The sequence below is a fragment of the Salvelinus namaycush genome, chromosome 2 (assembly GCF_016432855.1).
Source record: "Salvelinus namaycush isolate Seneca chromosome 2, SaNama_1.0, whole genome shotgun sequence".
NCBI lineage: Eukaryota > Metazoa > Chordata > Actinopteri > Salmoniformes > Salmonidae > Salvelinus > Salvelinus namaycush.
Genome location: NC_052308.1, coordinates 28,350,285 through 28,370,335, shown reverse-complemented (window position 1 = coordinate 28,370,335; position 20,051 = coordinate 28,350,285). Strand labels below are relative to the sequence as shown.

Here is a 20,051-nt window from a genome sequence, read left to right as displayed (position 1 = left end):
CAAGCTCTGTTAAATTAGATGGGGAGTGGCAGTGAACAGCAATCTTCAAGTCTTTCCACAGATTTTCAATGGGATTCAAGTCTGGACTTTGGCTGGGCCACTCAAGGACTTTCACATTCTTGTTCTGAAGCCATTCCAGTGTTGCTTTGGCTGTATGCTTGCAGTCATTGTCCTGTTGGAAGTTAAATCTTCAACCCACTATAAGGTCGTTTGCACTCTGAAGCGGATTCTCATCAAGGATTTGCCTGTATTTGGCTCCATTCATTGTGCCCTCTATCCTTACCAGTCTCCCAGTCCCTGCTGCTAAAAAGCATCCACATAGCATGATGATGCCACCATCATGCTTCACAGTAGGGATGGTGTTAGACGGGTGATGAGCTGTGCCTGGTTTCTCCAGACATAGCGCTTTGCATTCAGGCCAAAGAGTTAAATCTTTGTCTCATCAGACCACAGAATATTTTGCCTTATGCTCTGAGTCTTTCAAGTGCCTTTCTGAAAACTCAAGGAACTGCCGAGGAAAGGTTCTTCGCTCAGACTGTGCTGTCTTCTGGAGTAATAAAGGCCTAGTTCACTAATACTGTTGGAAAAAAACACAATGACTGAAGCAGTGGTGTGAAAAGTATTCATTTGTTATACTTGAGTAAAAGTAAATATACTGTACCTTTAAATTAATAGAAAATGACTCAAGTAAAGGTAAAAATCCCCCAGTAAAATACTACCTGAGTAAAAGTCTAAAAGTATCTTGTTTTAAATGTACTTAAGTACATTTGGAAAAAGTATTCAATTGTCATACTTGAGTAAAAGTAAATGCTTTACATCAAATTCCTTATATTAAGCAAAACCAGACGGCACAATATTCATTCTTTTTTCACGGACAGACTGGGGCACACTCCAACACTCAGACATCATTTAGAAATGTAGTATTTGTGTTTAGTGAATCCGCCAGATCATAGGCAGTAGGAATGACAATGCGTTATATTGATAGGTGCATGAATTGGACAATAATTCTGTCCTGCCTGAGCATGAAATATAACAAGTACTTTTTGGTGTCAAGGAAAATGTATGGGAGTAAAAAGTACATGTTTTCTTTAGGAATGTAGTGGAGTAAAAGTAGACAGGAATATAAATAGTAAAGAACAGATACCCCAAAAAACTACTTAAGTAGCAGTTTAAAGTAGTTTTACTTGGACCAGTGTAATAAAGGCCTAGTTCACAAAATTAGGCAAATATATATATTGTGGTATCCCAGGATGTCTACCCCAGGGGTAATAGAGGGGAGGTAGAGGGGAGGTATGTGATGCGACGTTGGCTCCCTCTGTTGGGAGTACACGAGCTGGGCACCCTTACACGGATAGCTCCAAGTGGAGGTAATTAGGGGAAAGTGCCAACCAGCCGTGGAGGCCACATAAAAGGAGCACTGTGGCACATAGTGAGAGAGAACCCGGGAGAGACTGACACAGAGCCAAAGCTGAGAAGAAGGACCGAGCCAAACATACTTGATTTTCTTTGTTATGTTTATTTTATGGCCTACTAAAGTTGTGTTTGCGGACTAAAACCTCCCTGTCTCTGTGTTAATCTCTGCACGCTCAACCCAACATCCCACGGTTTACCACATATGGTGGAGAACGCGGGCAACTGAGTAGCTTTGGGTGCCATGGGGTTGAGAATACGGAGATTACAATGGAGGAGCTGGTGGCTCAGTTTATCCTCAGCCAGCAGAAGCAACAGGCTCTCCAGGAGCAAGCACTGGAGGAGCAGCACCAACAAAACCAGACTGGTAGCAGAGATTGCACAGTTGAAGGTTGGGATGGCTCAGGAGTCTGGCCCGAATCAGTTCCTGGTTAAGGGAGGAAGATGACGTGGAGATGTATTTGTGCACCTTTGAGAGGATGGCTCAGAGGGAAGGATAGCCCAAGTGGGCCAGCCTGTTGGCACCCTACCTCTCCGGGAAGGCCCAGAAGGCCTACTTTGACTTAAATGCTGACCAGGCCACGAATGATGAAGCCGTTATGGATTCAGCCTTGCATGCCGTGCACAACTGGTCCACGACGGGGGCTTTGACCCCACCCTTTTCCCCCGTGCTCAGATGAGTGACCTGGTGCGCCTGACCAAGGGCTGGCTACTGACGGAAGTACCGTTCCTCCCGATGATCGACAAGCTCGTCCTGGATCGATACCTTCGGGCCCTGCCATACGAGATGAAGAAGATGTTGAGCATGCAGAACCCCCAGAGCCTGGAGGAATTGCTAACCGCTGTGGAAACTCACCAGAACACCCTGGACCTGCTGAGAGGGGCCCGAGCGGAGAGAGGGGATGGGGCGAGGGGAACGAACAACACAAAGAGAGGCGAGGGGCTGAAGGGGGCCCGGACGGAACCAGCCGAGGCCGTGAAGCAGGAGGGTGACCAAAACCGACTATGTCGACCGCTGCTGGCCCTATATCAGAGACGTTGCTATGAGTGCGGTGAGCCGGGACACCTTGCGTGGAACTGTCCCGGCCGGGAGGCGGTCATGCCCTCCGCATCCCCCAGCTTGGGGGTAACCCGGATGGTGAGTTGTCACCTCCTGTTGAGCGCAATCAATGGCATTGACACCAGCGCTCTGCTGGACTCCGGCAGCATGGTGACCCTGGTCCACCCACAGTGGCTCACACGAGGGGAAGGATGAACCGGGGGACGAGGAGGTGAGTGTCCTGTGTACACGGGGACACGAAGAGGTACCTAACTGTGCCGGTGAGGATAACCACCCCAAGGTGGCTGTTCCTAACCTGCCCGTGTCCATTCTCCTCGGTCAAGATTGCCCTCTCTTCCAGGCACTGTGGAGGAGGGACCTGGGGAGGTGCGCACGTGAGGTAGGAAGAAAAGGAAAAAGGACGGTGGCCTGCGCAACCCACACCCCACCTCGAGAGGTGTCCACTGGGCCCGAGTCAGACCTGGAGGAGGGAGACGACTCCGCTCCGGCAAACGAGCCACTGTGCGAGGAAGACCTCAGGCTCCCCTTTATGGAGGTGGAGGACCCAGACGGACCTCCCGACACGGTAATCCTCACGGGTCAGTTCGGGACGGCCCAGTTAGAAGACCCCAATCTCCAGAACGCTAGGGGCCAGGTGATTGATGGCATGCTGTTACATGAGGTAAGTGAGTGGCGCTACCCCCAATTCACCATCAAGCATAATTTATTGTATCAGGTAGTAAAGCACAATGGGGAGACAAAAGACTTGTTACTCATACCCAGCCAGTATGTTAGGACTGTGTTGCATCTTGCCCACACCCACCTGCTTGGGGCACACCTGGGGATGGAGAAAACCAGGGAGCGGATCGGGAACCGGTTCCACTGGCCCGGAGTCAAGCGCGCCGTGCAGGACTACTGCTGTAGTTGCCCGGAGTGCCAGATCACAGCTCCGAGGGTACATTATAGAAACCCTTTGGTTCCCTTGCCCATTATAGGAGTGCCATTTGAGCAGGTGGCAATGGATCTGGTGGGTCCATTGGTGAAGACCGCAAGGGGACACCAATACATCCTGGTAATCGTGGATTACGCCACCCGGTATCCTGAGGCAATCACGTTATGCATGGCGGCAGCAAAAGGTATCGCACGGGAGCTCTTCCATTTATTTAGCTGTATGTGTATTCTGCGGGAATTCCTGACGGACCAGGGCACCGCATTCATGTCTTGTGTGATGAAAGATGTCTGCAATCTATTACGAATAAAACAGGTGAGGACCAGTGTGTACCATCCACAAACGGACGGGCTAGTTGAACACTTCAATAAGAACCTAAAGAAGATGCTGAAGAAGGTCATCGAGAGAGACGGGAGGAACTGGGACCAGCTGATGTCCCACCTGATGTTCTCAGTGCGCGAGGTACCCCAAGCATACACTGGGTTCTCCCCCTTTGAGCTCCTGTATGGCCTTTGGCCCTGCGGACTGCTGGACCTAGCCAAAGAGGTCTGGGAAGAGCAGTCAACCCCCCCTTCGCAGCGTAGTAGAACATGTGGAGGAGATGAGGGAGAGGATGACGGCAATTTGGACAATGGTGAGGGAGCACATGGCCCAGGCGCAACACGCCCAGGAGCGGGTCTACAACTGGGGGGCCCAACCATGAGAGTTCCACCCAGGTGAGAAGGTCTTGGTGCTGATCCCTACAATGGAGAGTAAATTCCTGGCTACGTGGCATGGGCCATACAACATTGTTGCGCGGGTAGGCGACGTCAATTACAAGGTCCGCCAAACAGGGCGGAGAAAACTCCTCCAGCTTTACCATGTGAACTTGCTGAAGAAATGGCATGCACGAGATGCGCTATGCGTAAAGTGGACCCGGCCACAGCAGAGCCTGCCCTCTGTCGAAGTTGCAATGGGGGAAGACCTCAGCCCGACCCAACGACAAGAGCTCAGAGAGTTGGTCCAGCAAAATACGGCCGTGTTCTCAGAGGTGCCGAGGCGCACAGATCTCGTGGAACATCCTATCCACACACGTCCGGGAGAAAAAGTGCGTAAATGGCCATACCGGATACCAGAAGCCCGGAGGGTGGCGGTCCAGCGGGAAGTGACGACAATGCTAGAGATGGGGGTACTGGAGGAATCCCACAGTGAGTGGTCTAGCCCTATAGTGCTGGTAACGAAATCCGAACGGAACCGTCCGCTTCTGCAATGACTTCCGGGGCCTGAACGAGGTCATTAAGCTCGACGCCTACCCCATGCCCCGGGTGGATGAACTGATCGATCGCTTGGGTAGGGCGAGATACGTCAGCACGTTGGACCTGACGAAGGGGTACTGGCAGGTGCCGCTGGCAGCGGCCTCCCGGGAGAAGACGGCCTTTTCCACCCCGAGGGGGGGGGCTATACCACTACTGGGTTCTTCCTTTCTGGCTCCACAGCGACCTTTCAGCGACTCATGTACCGCGTCTTGCGGCTGCACAGTGAGTACGCAGCTGCTTATTTGGATGACAATATTGTGCACAGTGACAGTTGTGAGTCCCATCTTTGTAGGTTACAGGCAGTGATGGATGCGAACCCCCACAAGTGCAAGTTGGGCTACGCCGAGGTGGAGTACCTGGGCTATCAGATAGGGAGGGGAAATGTGAATCTGACCACTTCGAAATTAATTTTGTTACTTTGTTCCAGATTAATTTCATTTTGGGGCACTCCTACATCATTTGAAGGATTTAGGGGACACAGTGAACAGCTAGGAGTTGGGGCCAATTTTTTTATTTTTTTATTTCACCTTTATTTAACCAGGTAGGCAAGTTGAGAACACATTCTCATTTACAACTGCGACCTGGCCAAGATAAAGCAAAGCAGTTCGACACATACAACAACACAGAGTTACACATGGAGTAAAACAAACATACAGTCAATAATACAGTAGAAGAATAAGTCTATATACAATAGATATATATGCAAAAAAAGGCTATATGCAAAAAAAGGCCATGGTGGCGAAATAAATACAAAATAGCAAGTAAAACACTGGAATGGTTGATTTGCAGTGGAAGAATGTGCAAAGTAGAGATAGAAATAATGGGGTGCAAAGGAGCAAAATAAATAAATACAGTAGGGAAAGAGGTAGTTGTTTGGGCTAAATTATAGATGGGCTATGTACAGGTGCAGTAATCTATGAGCTGCTCTGACAGCTGGTGCTCTGACAATTACATCATAAAACTAGTGAACAGCTAGGTGTTGGGGCCAATTACATCATAAAACTATTGCTGGGTTTTATATACAGTCTGTGAACACATTTAAAATGTATAAATGAATGGTTCGGATTACGGGATACCAAGGTCATCTTTTTCCATATTCTGTTGCAGTTAAAGGGTTATTCAGATTCACTTAGATCTGTGGACCATATTTTCTTAATCGCTAGCTCAAAATGGGCTTTTCAAAATGTGTTTATATATTATAGAGATCAGATTTGGGAGCCAAGATAATTTATTTATAAATCCCATCATTGGATGGTTCGGTAGTTGGATTTCCCAAGGGAAACAACAGGCCAGCATAGCTGACATAAATTTTAAATATAGAAAAAAAGAATTTCCTTGGTAATATGTGTTTGGCTTTCAAATCTTGGAATGTACACAATACATTACTGTCCATAATATCGGCAAATGTATGGATTCCACGTTTGGACCATTGGTGAGATTCAAAAGGCCTTCCTCCAGATCAGTCATTACTGTGAATAATGGAGTATGGGCATGCCATTTTGATTCCCTGTTACAATGTTTTTCATCTTTGCACCAAATAAAAATGGTGCGAGCAATAATAGGACCGAAGAGTAGTTTACATTGTTTAAGGCAGTGTTGTGTTCGAGACCACCTAAAACGAGGCCGATCCAAGACCGGAGCAAATTGAGTCTGAGTCAAGACCAAGACCGGAGGGATGGATGACACCGAGTACAGACCGAGACCGGGAGGGGAACAAGGGGTCTGAGACTGAGTCAAGACCAAAACCAGAAAAATGCAAGTCCATTTCAAGACCATGATTGTAATTTTGTCAAATCACCACCAAAATAATGTTCAAAATGTCCAGTATTTCTTTGTTCATATTTCAGAACAACATATGGATTCTTTAGACATTCCGAAAAGTGAATTTTTTCCCAAGATGTTCCGATTTAATCTATTCCGTTTTTGTTGGAAAGGAACGGGTTAACACGGAAGAGAAAAAGTTCCAATTAGGATTTATCTTTCCTGGTCTATCTAGCTAAGTCAACCATCAAAAGCTAGATAAAGGCATCTGCCATTCAACTTTATTAGGGCAAACATTTTGGAGTGATAATGGAATCAACCAATCACATTTTGACTTAATGGTTGGGACCTTAATGGAGGACACTTAGAAAAAAAAAAGATTTGACAAGCGACCACTTAGATATGGTCAATTTAACTTTTTCATAAATTCTTAGAACGTTTGGGAATTATGTATACTAAGGCATTTGTGAAAATTCTATAGCATTATAGAATGGGAAAGCGGACGGCCATTTGGATAATTTAAAAGACACTGCAGTAAATAAAACCAAATAAAAACCTCTGTCTGGTCCAAGACTGGAGTCTACACAGACCGATGTGCTATAGCCAATCAGAGCAACAGTAGGCCTTTATACAAACAAGCAATTTACCACACGGGCCTGCCATCATTCACTTTGAACTGGACTGTGTGTTTACAGGCAGTTGCCTGTCACCGGTTACTTTGTGTGCTAAACGTGAAATGTTTTTTTGCAATGGGAAGTAATAGTTCTACCGATGTCATTCTTCTGTGAGCTATCAGCATGTTAAATGTGCAACCAAAGGCAAAAAAAATCTGGACCACGTTTACTCCACACACAGAGACGCATACAAAGCTCTCCCTCACCCTCCATTTGGCAAATCTGACCATAATTCTATCCTCCTGATTCCTGCTTACAAGCAAAAATTAAAGCAGAAAACAGCAGCAACTAGATCAATAAAAAAGTGGTCAGATGAAGCAGATGCTAAGCTACAGGACTGTTTTGCTAGCACAGACTGGAATATGTTCCGGGATTCCTCCGATGGCTTTGAGGATCACATCAATCATTGGCTTCATCAATAAGTGCATCGATGACGTCGTCCCTACAGTGACCGTAGCCCAACCAGAATCCATGGATTACAGGCAACATCAGCACTAAGCTGAAGGCTAGAGTTGCCAGTTTGAAGAAGCAGGACTCTAACCCAGAAGCTTATAAGAAATCCCGCTATGCCCTCCGACGAACCATCAAACAGGCAAAGCATCAATACAGGACTAAGATCGAATCTACAACACCGGCTCTGATGCAGAGCTTGCAAACCATTAGATTACAAAGGGAAGCACAGCCGAGAGCTGCCCAGTGGCACGAGCCTACCAGACGAGCTAAACTACTTCTATGCTCACTTCGAGACAAATAACACTGAAACATTCATGAGAGCACCAGCTGTTCCGGAAGACTGTGTGATCACGCTCTCCGCAGCCGATGTGAGTAAGTCCTTTAAACAGGTCAACATTCACAAGGCCGCAGGGCCAGACGGATCACCAGGACATGTACTGCGAGCATGCGCTGACCAACTGGCAAGTATCTTCACTGACATTTTCAACCTCTCCCTGTTCGAGTCTGTAATACCAACATGTTTTAAGCAGACCACCATAGTGCCTGTGCCCAAGAACACTAAGGTAACCTGCCTAAATGACTATCGACCCGTAGCACTCACGTCTGTAGCCATGAAGTGCTTTGAAAGGCTGGTCATGGCTCACATCAACACCATTATCCCAGAAACCCTAGACCCCCTCCAATTTGCATACCGCCCCAGCAGATCCACAGATGATGCAATGTCTATTGCACTCCACACTGCCCTTCCCACCTGGACAAAAGGAACACCTGTGTGAGAATGCTATTCACTGACTACAGCTCAGCATTCAACTGGACTTCCTGATGGGCCGCCCCCAGTTGGTAAGGGTAGGTAACAACACATCCGCCACGCTGATTCTCAACACGGGCCCCTTAAGGGTGCGTGCTCTGTCCCCTCCTGTACTCCCTGTTCACTCATGACTGCATGGCCAGGCACGACTCCAACACCATCATTAAGTTTGCCAATGACACAACAATGGTAGGCCTGATCACCAACAGTGACGAGACAGCCTATAGGGAGGAGGTCAGAGACCTCTGGCCGTGTGGTGCCAGGACAACAACCTCTCCCTCAACGTGATCAAGACAAAGGAGATGATTGTGGACTACAGGAAAAAGAGGACAGAGCACACTTCCGTTCTCATCGATGGGGCTGCAGTGGAGCAGGTTGAGAGCTACAAGTTCCTTGGTGTCCACATCACCAACAAACTAACATGGTCCAAGCACACCAAGACAGTCGTGAAGAGGGCACGACAAAACCTATTCCCCCTCAGGAGACTGAAAAGATTTGGCATGGGTCCTCAGATCATCAAAAGTTTCTACAGCTGCACCATCAAGAGCATCCTGACTGGTTGCATCACTGCCTGGTATGGCAACTGCTCGGCCTCCGACCTCAAGGCACTACAGAGGGTAGTGCACACGGCCCAGTACATCACTAATCCAAGCTTCCTGCCATCCAGGACCTCTATACTAGGCGGTGTCAGAGGAAGGCCCTAAAAATTGTGAAAGACTCCAGCCACCCAAGTCATAGACTGTTCTCTCTGCTACCGCACGGCAAGTGGTATCGGAGCGCCAAGTCTAGGTCTAAGAGGCTTCTAAACAGCTTCTACCCCCAAGCCATAAGACTCCTGAACATCTAATCAAATGGCTACCCAGACTATTTGCATTGACCCCCCCTCTCCCCCTCTTTTACACCGCTGCTACTCTCTGTTGTTATCATCGATGCATAGTCACTTTAATAACTCTACCTACATGTACATATACCTCAACTAACTGGTACCCCCGCACATTGACTCTGTACCGGTACCCCCCTGTATATAGTCTTGCTTTTGTTATTTTACTGCTGCTCTTTAATTACTTGTTACTTTTATTTCTTATTCTTATCTGTATTTTTTAAGACTGCATTGATGGTTAGGGGCTCATAAGTAAGTATTTCACTGTAAGGTCTACACCTGTTGTATTCAGCACATGTGACTAATAACATTTGATTTGATTTGCTCCATGTCAAAACCATTCGAGAGCTGCACACTCTTGGTGCCTGCAGATCATTTTCTGCCGAGACTAGTGTGCGGCGCGCATGTGAATATATTTCACGTGCTTTGCGATTGTGTAGGCTAGTTTGTGCATGATTTCTCTATTGTACTACAGAATTGATAAGTCGTATACCGACACTACACTACTTTGATATGCATCAATAGGGATTAAGAAGTGAGTATATGCAATGCCCACTGAAAAAAAAGTGGGTATATGGCTTATACATGCGTACAGTGCATTCGGAAAGTATTCAGACGCCTTGACTTTTTTGTCTCTATACTCAGCCAGGGGGCGGAAGAATCATGTATAAACCAATTTAGGATGAGGCGAAATGCTAGTGCCTCGAAATACTATTTAAAGTTTGGGACGGATAGTAATAGCTGTGGGAAGTAGGGGTGCAGAGGGTGCTGCAGCACCCCCTGATAAATCATTAATATTATTTTTCTCTCCAAGTTAGTGTAGTAAAAAAATAAAATACAATTGTGCCATTTGGTTTGCTAAATATAAGCAATTTGAAATGATGTATACTTTTACTTTTGATACTTAAGTATATTTTTCAGTTACATTTTCTTTTGATATATAAGTATATTTAAAACCAAATACTTAGACTTTTACTCAAGTAGTATTTTACCAGGCAACTTTCACTTTTTCTTGAGTCATTTTCTATTAAGGTATATATCTTTTACTTTTACTCAAGTATGACAATTGGGTACTTTTTCCACCACTATGTACTAGTAGGCCTGTATTACTCTTGTATGAGCAGAGAAAAATGATCATCAGCAGAGTAGGGTGAAGAACTTCCTCATCTTCTTCATCTTTCCTACTTTTTTGTTAATTTTATCTGGGATTGCTTACCTTGTCACTGTTTTTACAGTCTTTTATATCCAACAATGAAAATGTTGAGAATGAAAATGAAAGGCCAAATACAGGCTGTATCACAACCGGCAGTGATTGGGAGTCCCACAGGGCGGCGCACAATTGGCCCAGCGTCGTCCGGGTTTGGCGATGTAGGCCGTCATTGTAAAATAAGAATGTGTTCTTAAACTGGCTTGCCTAGTTAAATAAAGGTTAAATAAAATAAATATATAATAATTGGCTGCCATTTGGGGAACCGTGACCTACACCAAAATCGTTGTGAGACTTTGTGCCTATTTTTCTTCTGCGATGTTATCACACTGTAATAGTCAAATCAAGCAATTGGATATGAGCAATTTATAATTTTTCTACTGGACCTTGATGTTGTCTTGCAGCTGCTGTTGCAGAATGAACAGGGGCGCAGCGCCCTGGGCTGTTCAGCTCAGCGGCTCTGCGTTAACTCCACCCCCCGACAAAAGTTTGCAGCCCCGGCTAAACTTCCAGTTCCCCTCTCTACGGACGAGTGCTCTTTTCCAGCTTACCCACGCAGAGGCCCCATTTTCCAGAATGGAGTGCCGGTTGGTTTTAGCGATTTTAGTCGTTTGCCTCATCTCTTATGGCCTTTCGGATGTGCAGCTCAGTAGTAATGTTATTCTCGAGCCGTATGATCTGCTGTTCGACACAGCGGTAGAAGCATACTACAAGGGTGACTGGATGACGGTCATCCTGAACATGGAGAGGGCGCTTCGGAACAAGGCTGCGATACGCAGGGTGAAGGCGCATTGCCGGATAACTTGTGCAAACCAGAGCGCTTTCGGAGAGCCTTTATCCAGCATAGTTGTGACAATACCAGGTGCTGGCTCTGTGGAGGATCTTGGTTTTTTTCAAAAAATTATGAAAAGGGCTGATTGTGTAAATACCTGCGAAAGTGATAAAATTGGACCACCAACTATCCATAAAATCACTGAAGATGTGGACCTCGAGTTTAAGAAGAGAACCCCTTACAATTATCTGCAAGTCGCATACTTCAAGGTATGAAAATAGTCGACCAAATGGGTCCTATGCATAATAAATGTTCAGATCTTTCATAGTGAAAAGAGTCGACCATATAGGTTCTTTGCATAATAAATGTTCAGACATTGCATAGGCTTGAAACAAACACAGCCAGTAGCCGATCCAATGTTGTGGATAAGATTTGCCTGCGTCATCTTATTGCACTTTTTGAAGTGGTCTACCATGCACATTTATCAATCACACTTGCATGTCAATATAAGAGCAATGTCACTTTTTATTTTGTCCAATTTCATTTAAACTAACACTAAGAAGCAAGTCGTGGACTATAAGTGCTCTGTCTTCCCCACCCCCCAAGCCAAGCCGGCCGTGCCACGTCTCTAGGTGGAGTCTTGCTGTGTAGACAATTTACGTCCTACACTGGATTCTTCTCGATTTTGGGGCTTGTCATCAACATGCGCTGTAGATCTCATGCATGCTACTGTGCCATTCAAGAATTTACTTACCTTTTGACAGAATAGTCATGTATATATTTATCTGTGTTAAGTCTGTTTATAAAATGTTTTTTTTTTACGTTGTAATAAGAGTAGTTAGCCCTATAAATTAAGTAAATACATGTAGCCTATAAGATGTTCCTGAATGTCAAAGGTCATATTCATAGCCTATTTACGAATGTCAATAGATATGGAAAAAAAATGTGTAGGCCTTATGGCTTACATAATGGCTCCAATGCAGTCGTTTTTAACTCAATATTAAATCATTTCTGGGTAACAATTAAATACCTTACTGTGAATGTTATCCATTAAAATGGTAAATAAAAATAGCTTCTTAGCAAAGAGCAGTGTTCTGAGTGGGGTCTCGCTGTTATAGTAGTTTGATTCTGTAGTAGTAGTTTGACCACTTACTGACTTACCACTTACTGACTTTGTCAGGTACGGATGTGCGCAAATCAAGGATGCAGAAAGACTGCCATCCCACCTGCCCCCATTTAACATAGCGTACGTTAAAATAATTATTACTTCTAAACAAAAACACCTTTTGCATTCTTATACGCTTACATGTTGGTGTTATTGCAGTCGCTAAGATTATATTTGGTTGTCATCTTTGCAAAATACCTATTTTGGACGCAGCAATTGTCAACTAGACTGCTAACGTCATTGGCTGTAGCAAAAGCTAGCGAAGAGCCATTTACTGGTTGAAGACAAAGTTGATTATGTTTTTATGTATAATGCAGTTGATTTGTGATGATGACACAAACATTATGTTAAGCAGGACATTCATACAAGCCTGAAATTACAATTATAATCCAAAAGTAGTGTGAAATGCACTCATAAGCAACATGTAAATGGAGGCTTTTTTTGCTGGCATTCTATGGGAACTCCCACAATTATTGCATTTTTTGACTGCACTGGGCTTTTAAGTTAAACCAACAACTATAAAAGAGACATATGGCCCCTGATTGAAGACTACTTACTATATTAAATAGGAGATTGACTAGTTGCCTAAAACAGCATGTTGGTGATTGCAGCTCACACATTTCTTACACCATTCCAGGGGGTCTTGTAAAATACTTCTGAGAGGTGGAGCATTTAGGGAAGCCTTTGGAGTCACAATGTGTATAAGGTTTATTCAACAGATACAGTATGCTGTATTATTGATTTATTCACTAAATATCTCTCTTCCCTATGTAGATCAATAAGCTGGATAAGGCTGTGGCAGCGGCCAACACGTTTTTCCTGGCCAACCCAGACCACATTGAGATGAGGCAGAACCTGGACTACTACAGGATGATGTCCGGAGTACAGGAGGAAGACTTTAAAGACCTGGAGGCCTGGCCGCACATGGTGAGACTGACACCACTAATCCCCAGTAATGCACCCATTATCCCAGTGACAATGCACCTGTTATAACAGTTACTATGCACCAGTTATTCTAGTGACAATGTATCAGTTATCCCAGGAACAATGGACCAGTTATATACCATTTACAACATTTGGAACTGCACATAGTCAGACAGTAACCACTTACCAATTTGCCTACTTGGAACTGCCAAGCATATGGGACAGGGGAAGGGGCAAGGGTGTCAAGGTTGTGCGCTACTGGTAAGAAGTCAGGTGCAGGAGAGCAGAGAGTTGTGATCAGGCGCACTTTATTTGGCAGAAGCACAAAAGACAGACGCAACTGCGTCAAAAACCTCCAGCCAATGGCAAAAGTGAATATGCGCGAAAACACTCACAATAATGCAAATGTTTGACAATAAACATAGTACGGGTCAAAACACGATACCCGGTGAAACAACCAGTCTGGCGCGTAACACTAAACACGTAACAAAACAATTCCACACAAAGACATGGGGGGAACAGAGGAATATATATATGCAGTGTAATTAGGGAATGTAAACCAGGTGTGTGGGAAACAAGACAAAACAAATGGAACAATGAAAAATGGAGCGGCGATGGCTAGAAGGCCGGCGACGTCAACCGCCGAACGCCGCCCGAACAAGGAGGGGAGCCGACTTCGGCGGAAGTCGTGACAAAGGGACCTTATTGGCACCAGGTTGGGTAGGGTCAACGGGTTGAATTAAAATATGGCTGGGCTGCTGACTCCATGCTTTGCTCTCTACTCTATCTCCCAGGCAGAGTTCCTTGCAGGGAAGCGGTACTACAGCTCAGACTCGTTCGGTCTGGCCATCGACCACTTTGAGGCAGCGGTGGAAGAGTACTTCAGCGCAGACCAGGAGTGCCGGGCGCTCTGCGAAGGAGCTTACGACTACGACGGATACAACTACATGGAGTACAGTGCTGACCTCTTCCAGTCCATGACAGGTGTTAAGACAGACTAAATCCCAAAAGAACCCCATGCTAACATTTTGGATAAAAGCTTAAACCTTGTACTCTTATGTTTGCCCATGTCACTGTCAGACCACTACATGCAGATTATGAACTGTAAGCAGAGCTGTTCTGTGGAGCTAGCCTCCACCGCAGGAAAGGACAAGCCATTTGAGGATTTCCTCCCTTCCCACTTCAACTACCTACAGTTCTCCTACTACAACAGTGAGTCTCAGTCCCTATTCACTCTGCACCTACATGCCTTTTTAGAATCAGGGTGATTTGCTTTCACAAATCAATGTGTCCTCTGCCTGGCTGTCTGCTCGTCTGTCTGTTTGATGTCTCTCTTTCTCTCTCTCTCTCCCACCACCCCCCCCCCCCCCCCCCCCCCATCAGGTGAGAAGTATGAGCAGGCCATAGAGTGTGCTAAGACCTACCTGCTGTTCCACCCAGAAGAGGAGGTAATGAATCAGAACCTGGCCTACTACTCCGCTGTGCTGGGAGAGGACAAGGCTGCAGCCATACCTGCTAGACAGGTACACACACACACACACACACACACACACACACACACACACACACACACACACACACACACACACACACACACACAACCTGCACCTTCCTATCTATCCCTCATGCCTCCAACTCACTTCTCTCCATCTCTTCTCCCTCCCAGGTGGTAAAACAGCACATTCAGCAGTCCCTGTTAGAGAAGGAGCTGCTCTACTTTGCTTTTGAAGTGTTTGGAATCACCTTTGTTGATCCAGTAGGTTAACATGTCTCTTATCTTCTCTTGTGTCTCACTGTTTCTACCGACAAGACATCACCCTGATAGGGGACTGCTGTCAGGTGGGTTTTAGCATGTGTGATCTCACATCCTGCCCCTTCCTTTGCAGGATTCCTGGACCCCTGCAGACATCATGCCCCTCAAACTGAGAGAGAAGCAGAAGTAAGAGAAGCACACACGTACAGACTAGAAGAGGCTGCTGGAGGGAGAAATTGGAAGAATGGCTAATTTTAATGGCTGGAATGTAATGAATGGAAATGTATCAAACATGCTGTTCCATTCATTCCATTCAAGTCATTACAATTATCCTGTGCACCAGCCTCCACTAGTACATGTATGCTCTCAATATCAGACTAGGATCTGCTCCGCATTATGTTTAGGCTCCCGAGTGGCGCAGCGGTCTAAGGCACTGCATCTCAGTGCTAGAGGTGTCACTACAGACCTTGGTTTGATCCCGGGCTGTATCACAACCGGCCGTGATCGGGAATCCCATAGGGCGGCGCACAACTGGCCCAGCGTCGTCCGGGTTAGGGGAGGGTTTTGCCGGGTTAGGACGTCATTGTAAAATAAGAATTTGTTCTTAACTGACTTGCCTAGTTAAATGTTAAATTAAAAAACATTTTTTATCTTGTAACCTCGTCTTTGGCGCCCTCTGCAGGGCAGACAGGGAGACTGCAGCAAGAATCACTGAGGAGATTGGGAATCTGATGAAGGAGATTGAAACTCTGGTGGAGGAGAAGAACAAGGAGTCGACTGATATTGCCAAGATCGTACGAGAAGGTAAGATTTCCTGGTAGCATTCTTTGTCCATAGGTTTTTGGAGGGTCACAGCATGAAGTTTGGGGATGTCAGTGGACTGTCTTGCACACTCTGACTGTACACTCTCTATATTCATTCCCCCTGTCTCCCTTCCAGGTGGTCCTCTGTTGTTTGATGACATCAAGATTACCATGTCGTCTAAGCAGCTGAATGGGTCTCAGAGGGTTCTACTGGATGGATTTATCTCGGAGGGCGAGTGCAGAGAGCTCACCCGCCTCTCTAATGTGAGTGGGAGCCAGGGTCAGGGCTATCTGTCTATCTGTCTATCTGTCTATCTGTCTATCTGTCTATCTGTCTGTGTGTCTGTCTGTCTGTGTGTGTGTGTGTGTGTGTGTGTGTGTGTGTGTGTGTGTGTGTGTGTGTGCGTGTGTATGTTGACTGTGTGTTAAAACTGTGCGCATGCTTCTGTCATTGTGTGTGTTGATGCTGTGTGTGTGTGTGTGTGTGTGTGTGTGCGTGTGTGTGTATGTTGACTGTGTGTTGATGGAGTGTGAGCTTCTGATGGTCTGTGTGTTAAAACTGTGCGCATGCTTCTGTCATTGTGTGTGTTGATGCTGTGTGTGTGTGTGTTTGTCTGTCAGGCGGCTGCGCTGAAAGGTGATGGGTACCGAGGCCTTCCCTCCCCACACTCCCCCAGCGAGAGCTTCCAAGGAATCACAGTCCTCAAGGCTATTAAGGTACATCACTGACCCTACACACTAAAGCCCTGATAACCCAACCATAACCCAAACACCACCAGCCCAGCACTGCCAACACTGACCCTAACCCAGCATGGTCAACTTCACCCAAAACCAACCCCCAACTAGTTTCATCTCCTAGCCTCAGCTTTATCTCCAACCTTTCTAAAGCCTCAGCCCAATGGCATCCATGTATAGTTACCAGTGAGTTGTCTATAAGAAAGCACCTATTTCTGATGATATTGTCCTGCTCTACAGTTTGGACAGGAGGGAACTGTGCCCCTGAAGAGTGCCCGTCTGTTTTTCGACATGAGTGAGAAGGTGCGTAGGGTCCTCGAGTCGTACTTCCGTCTGGACTCTCCTCTCTACTTCTCCTACTCTCACCTGGTCTGTCGCTCCGCCATCGACGGTGAGAAACTCCACTACGGCGGCCCTCAGGGGACAGTATTGTTGTGTATATCGAATCCAAGATGGGGCATTTAACCCCACATTAACCACCTGCCTGTATGAGTATATAGACATACAGTAAGATATGTTTCCATTCCTCTGTCTGTACAGAGAAGCAGGATGACCGTGACGACCTGAGTCACCCAGTTCATGCAGACAACTGCCTTCTGGTCTCTGAGCTCAACAAGTGCATCAAAGAACCACCCGCATACACACACAGAGACTACAGGTACACACACACACACACACACACACACACACACACACACACACACACACACACACACACACACACACACACACACACACACACACACACACTGCATATGCTTATAACATAGGTATCAGCAGCAGGTATCATCATGCACCACTGTCTTTAAGACCCTTCCCTTGTTCATGTTGTGTTTTAGCGCCATCCTCTATCTAAATGATGACTTTGAAGGAGGAGATTTCATTTTCACTGAACTGGATGCCAAAACTGTCACAGTAAGTTTCAATCAATGATGAAGGATTGAGGGATGCAGAGTAAAAACAGTTGATTTACTCTAAGGTGTAAGTTAATTGACCGTATGATGACTGATGTCACTGCCCTGTGTTGCCCAGGCGGAGGTGCGTCCTCAGTGTGGTCGTGTGGTTGGTTTTGGGGCAGGGGAGGAGAATCCTCATGGCGTGAGAGCGGTCACTAAGGGCCAGAGGTGTGCTGTGGCCCTGTGGTTCACCCTTGACCCCAAACACGAGGAGAAGGTAACATATCTATTAGTCAATCCATCTGGAGTTATGTATAGTCTTTGTTTCTATCATGCTATATATTGTGATGGGTTGTTTTGTAATCTGAGAGAGGGAGAGAGCAATGCTTTCCACTTATTGATACATCTACATTTCATCAGTTTCTCTTGCTTCAGTCTTAGCTAATTTATGTGTGTGTGTGTGTGTCTCTCTCCAGGAGCGGATCCAAGCTCAAGAGATGCTGAAGATGTTCTCCACTCCTACGGACGCAGAGTTCACAGAGACAAAGACAGAGAGCTCAGAGCCACAGCTCACACTTCCTGACCAGGCTGCGCTTCTTGGTCAAGCTGCACCCCCAGTACAGGAGCAGGTAGACAAACCAGTTGACAAACCAGCAGAGAATAAGCCTGAGGAACCAGCAGAAACAGTAATAGAAAACCCAGCTGATAACCCAGAAGATAAAAAGGATGAGAAGCCGACAGAGAATCAGGCAGAAAAACAAATTGCCAAAGAGGGTGAAAAACCCAAGTTGAAAGAGGCGGTCAAAACGAAAGACAAAGCAGCCGACGCATCAAAGGCCAAAGCGACGACTAAAACAGCGGCTAAAGCAGGGGACAAAGCCAAGGCTAAACCAGCAGCAAAAACAAACGTCAAACATGCAGCAAGCAAAACGAAACCTAAAGCAACAGACAAAAAAGAGCAGAAGCCAGCTACAAAGAAGGCAGAGAAAGCCCCTGTCAAAAAGGTTTCCAAGGACTCTAAAACTGACCCCAAATCAGCCTCGGACTCACAGACAGACAAGGATGAGCTGTGAGACCAACAGCACCTGTGACTCTTACTCTGTGGTGTCTCTATTTTTCTACCGTTTGAATATATTTGTTAAGGTTTTCTCTGTGGGTGTGCTGGATAAAGATATGTAGTTGTTGATGGATGTTGTTTGTCTGCCCAGTAGCGGTGGTAAATTAACCTGTGTTGTAATGTAAACCATACCATAATACCAAGGGACTGCAAACTCACTCCGATGGCTGATATCAACTAACCAATCAATCAAATCAATGAATCAACCAATCAGATTTGATTTGTATAGTGCATTTCACAAATGCATTTGTCACAAAGTGCTAAATAGTAACCACATTTAAATTCATATCCCAGACTCATGTGAACATACTGTGTTGTTTTTATAGTGTTACTTTTGTGTATGATTTGGAATTCTCTGTGCTATTTTGTACTGATTTTAAATGAACTGTTCTTTGCTTCAGGAATGGAAAGATATAATCTCCCAACAAAAAGAGATAAAAAAACAGGAAAGAACAACATGAACAAATTAAATGTGTCTGAGTAGAGACTGAAACTTGGATTCATGTGGATACATTAAATAAAGTCATGTTTTCATACTGAACAAAAATATGAACGCAACATGTAAAGTGTTGGTCCCATGTTTCATGAGCTGAAATAAAATATCCCAGAAATGTTCCATAAGCACAAAAAGCTTATTTCGCTCAAATTTTGTGCACAAATTAGTTTACACCTGTTAGTGAGCATTTTTACTTTGCCAAGATAACAGGAGTGGCATATCAAGAAGCTGATGAAAAAGCATGATCATTAATTACACAGGTGCACCTTGTGCTGGGGGAAATAAAAGGCCACTCTAAAATGTGCAGTTTGGTCACACAACACAATGCCACAGATGTCTCAAGTTTTGAGGGAGCATGCATTTGGCATGCTGACTGAAGGAATGTCTATTTGTTCATTTTTCTACCATAAGCCACCTCCAACGTCGTTTTAGAGAATTTGGCAGTACATCCAACCGGCCTCACAACTGCAGACCACGTGTAACCACGCCAGCCCAGGAACTCCACATCCTGCTTCTTCACCTGTGGGATCGTCTGAGGGGGAGGGGTGCTGAGGAGTATTTCTGTCTGTATTAAAGTCCTTTTGTGCCCAAAAACTAATTCTGATTGGCTGGGTCTGGCTTCCCAGTGAGTGGATCTTGCTCCCAAATGGGTGCCCATGGCTATGCCCCTGCCCAGTCGTGAGATCCATAGATTAGCGCTTAATGAATTTGTTTACATTGACTGATTTCTTTCTATGAACTTGAAATTGTTGCATGATGCGTTTAAATTTTTGTCCAATATACATTGGTGTTGCGTTTTCATGTAATAACTCAAGAGAACACTAGGTGGCAGAGAGGAACTACCATGCCATCTCATGTACATCAGACAACACACATTTTTCTTTCTACTGAATATGTTTAAGTATGGACCCTCA

The 20,051-nt window shown here is 45.6% G+C and overlaps 1 protein-coding gene across 1 annotated transcript; it reads left to right on the top strand.

The window, feature by feature from the left end:
- Positions 1-10,975: 10,975 nt before the first annotated feature.
- p3h1 (prolyl 3-hydroxylase 1) lies at positions 10,976-19,097 on the top strand. The gene is made up of 15 exons (XM_039010290.1): positions 10,976-11,517; positions 13,188-13,340; positions 14,132-14,321; positions 14,418-14,549; positions 14,721-14,860; positions 15,004-15,093; positions 15,224-15,276; positions 15,773-15,894; positions 16,030-16,157; positions 16,515-16,610; positions 16,869-17,019; positions 17,169-17,286; positions 17,468-17,543; positions 17,661-17,801; positions 18,001-19,097. Exons 1-15 carry the CDS (start codon positions 11,053-11,055, stop codon positions 18,595-18,597), a joined length of 2,652 nt encoding a protein of 883 aa, XP_038866218.1. The 5' UTR covers positions 10,976-11,052; the 3' UTR covers positions 18,598-19,097.
- Positions 19,098-20,051: the final 954 nt, after the last annotated feature.

Bases quoted from the DNA above. Each gene is read 5' to 3' on its own strand.
- p3h1 (XM_039010290.1), top strand. From the start codon at position 11,053: ATGGAGTGCCGGTTGGTTTTAGCGATTTTAGTCGTTTGCCTCATCTCT. The intron at 14,861-15,003 runs GTACACACACAC...TCTCCCTCCCAG, and splicing joins CAGCCATACCTGCTAGACAG to GTGGTAAAACAGCACATTCA. The intron at 17,020-17,168 runs GTGAGAAACTCC...CTGTCTGTACAG, and splicing joins CTGTCGCTCCGCCATCGACG to AGAAGCAGGATGACCGTGAC.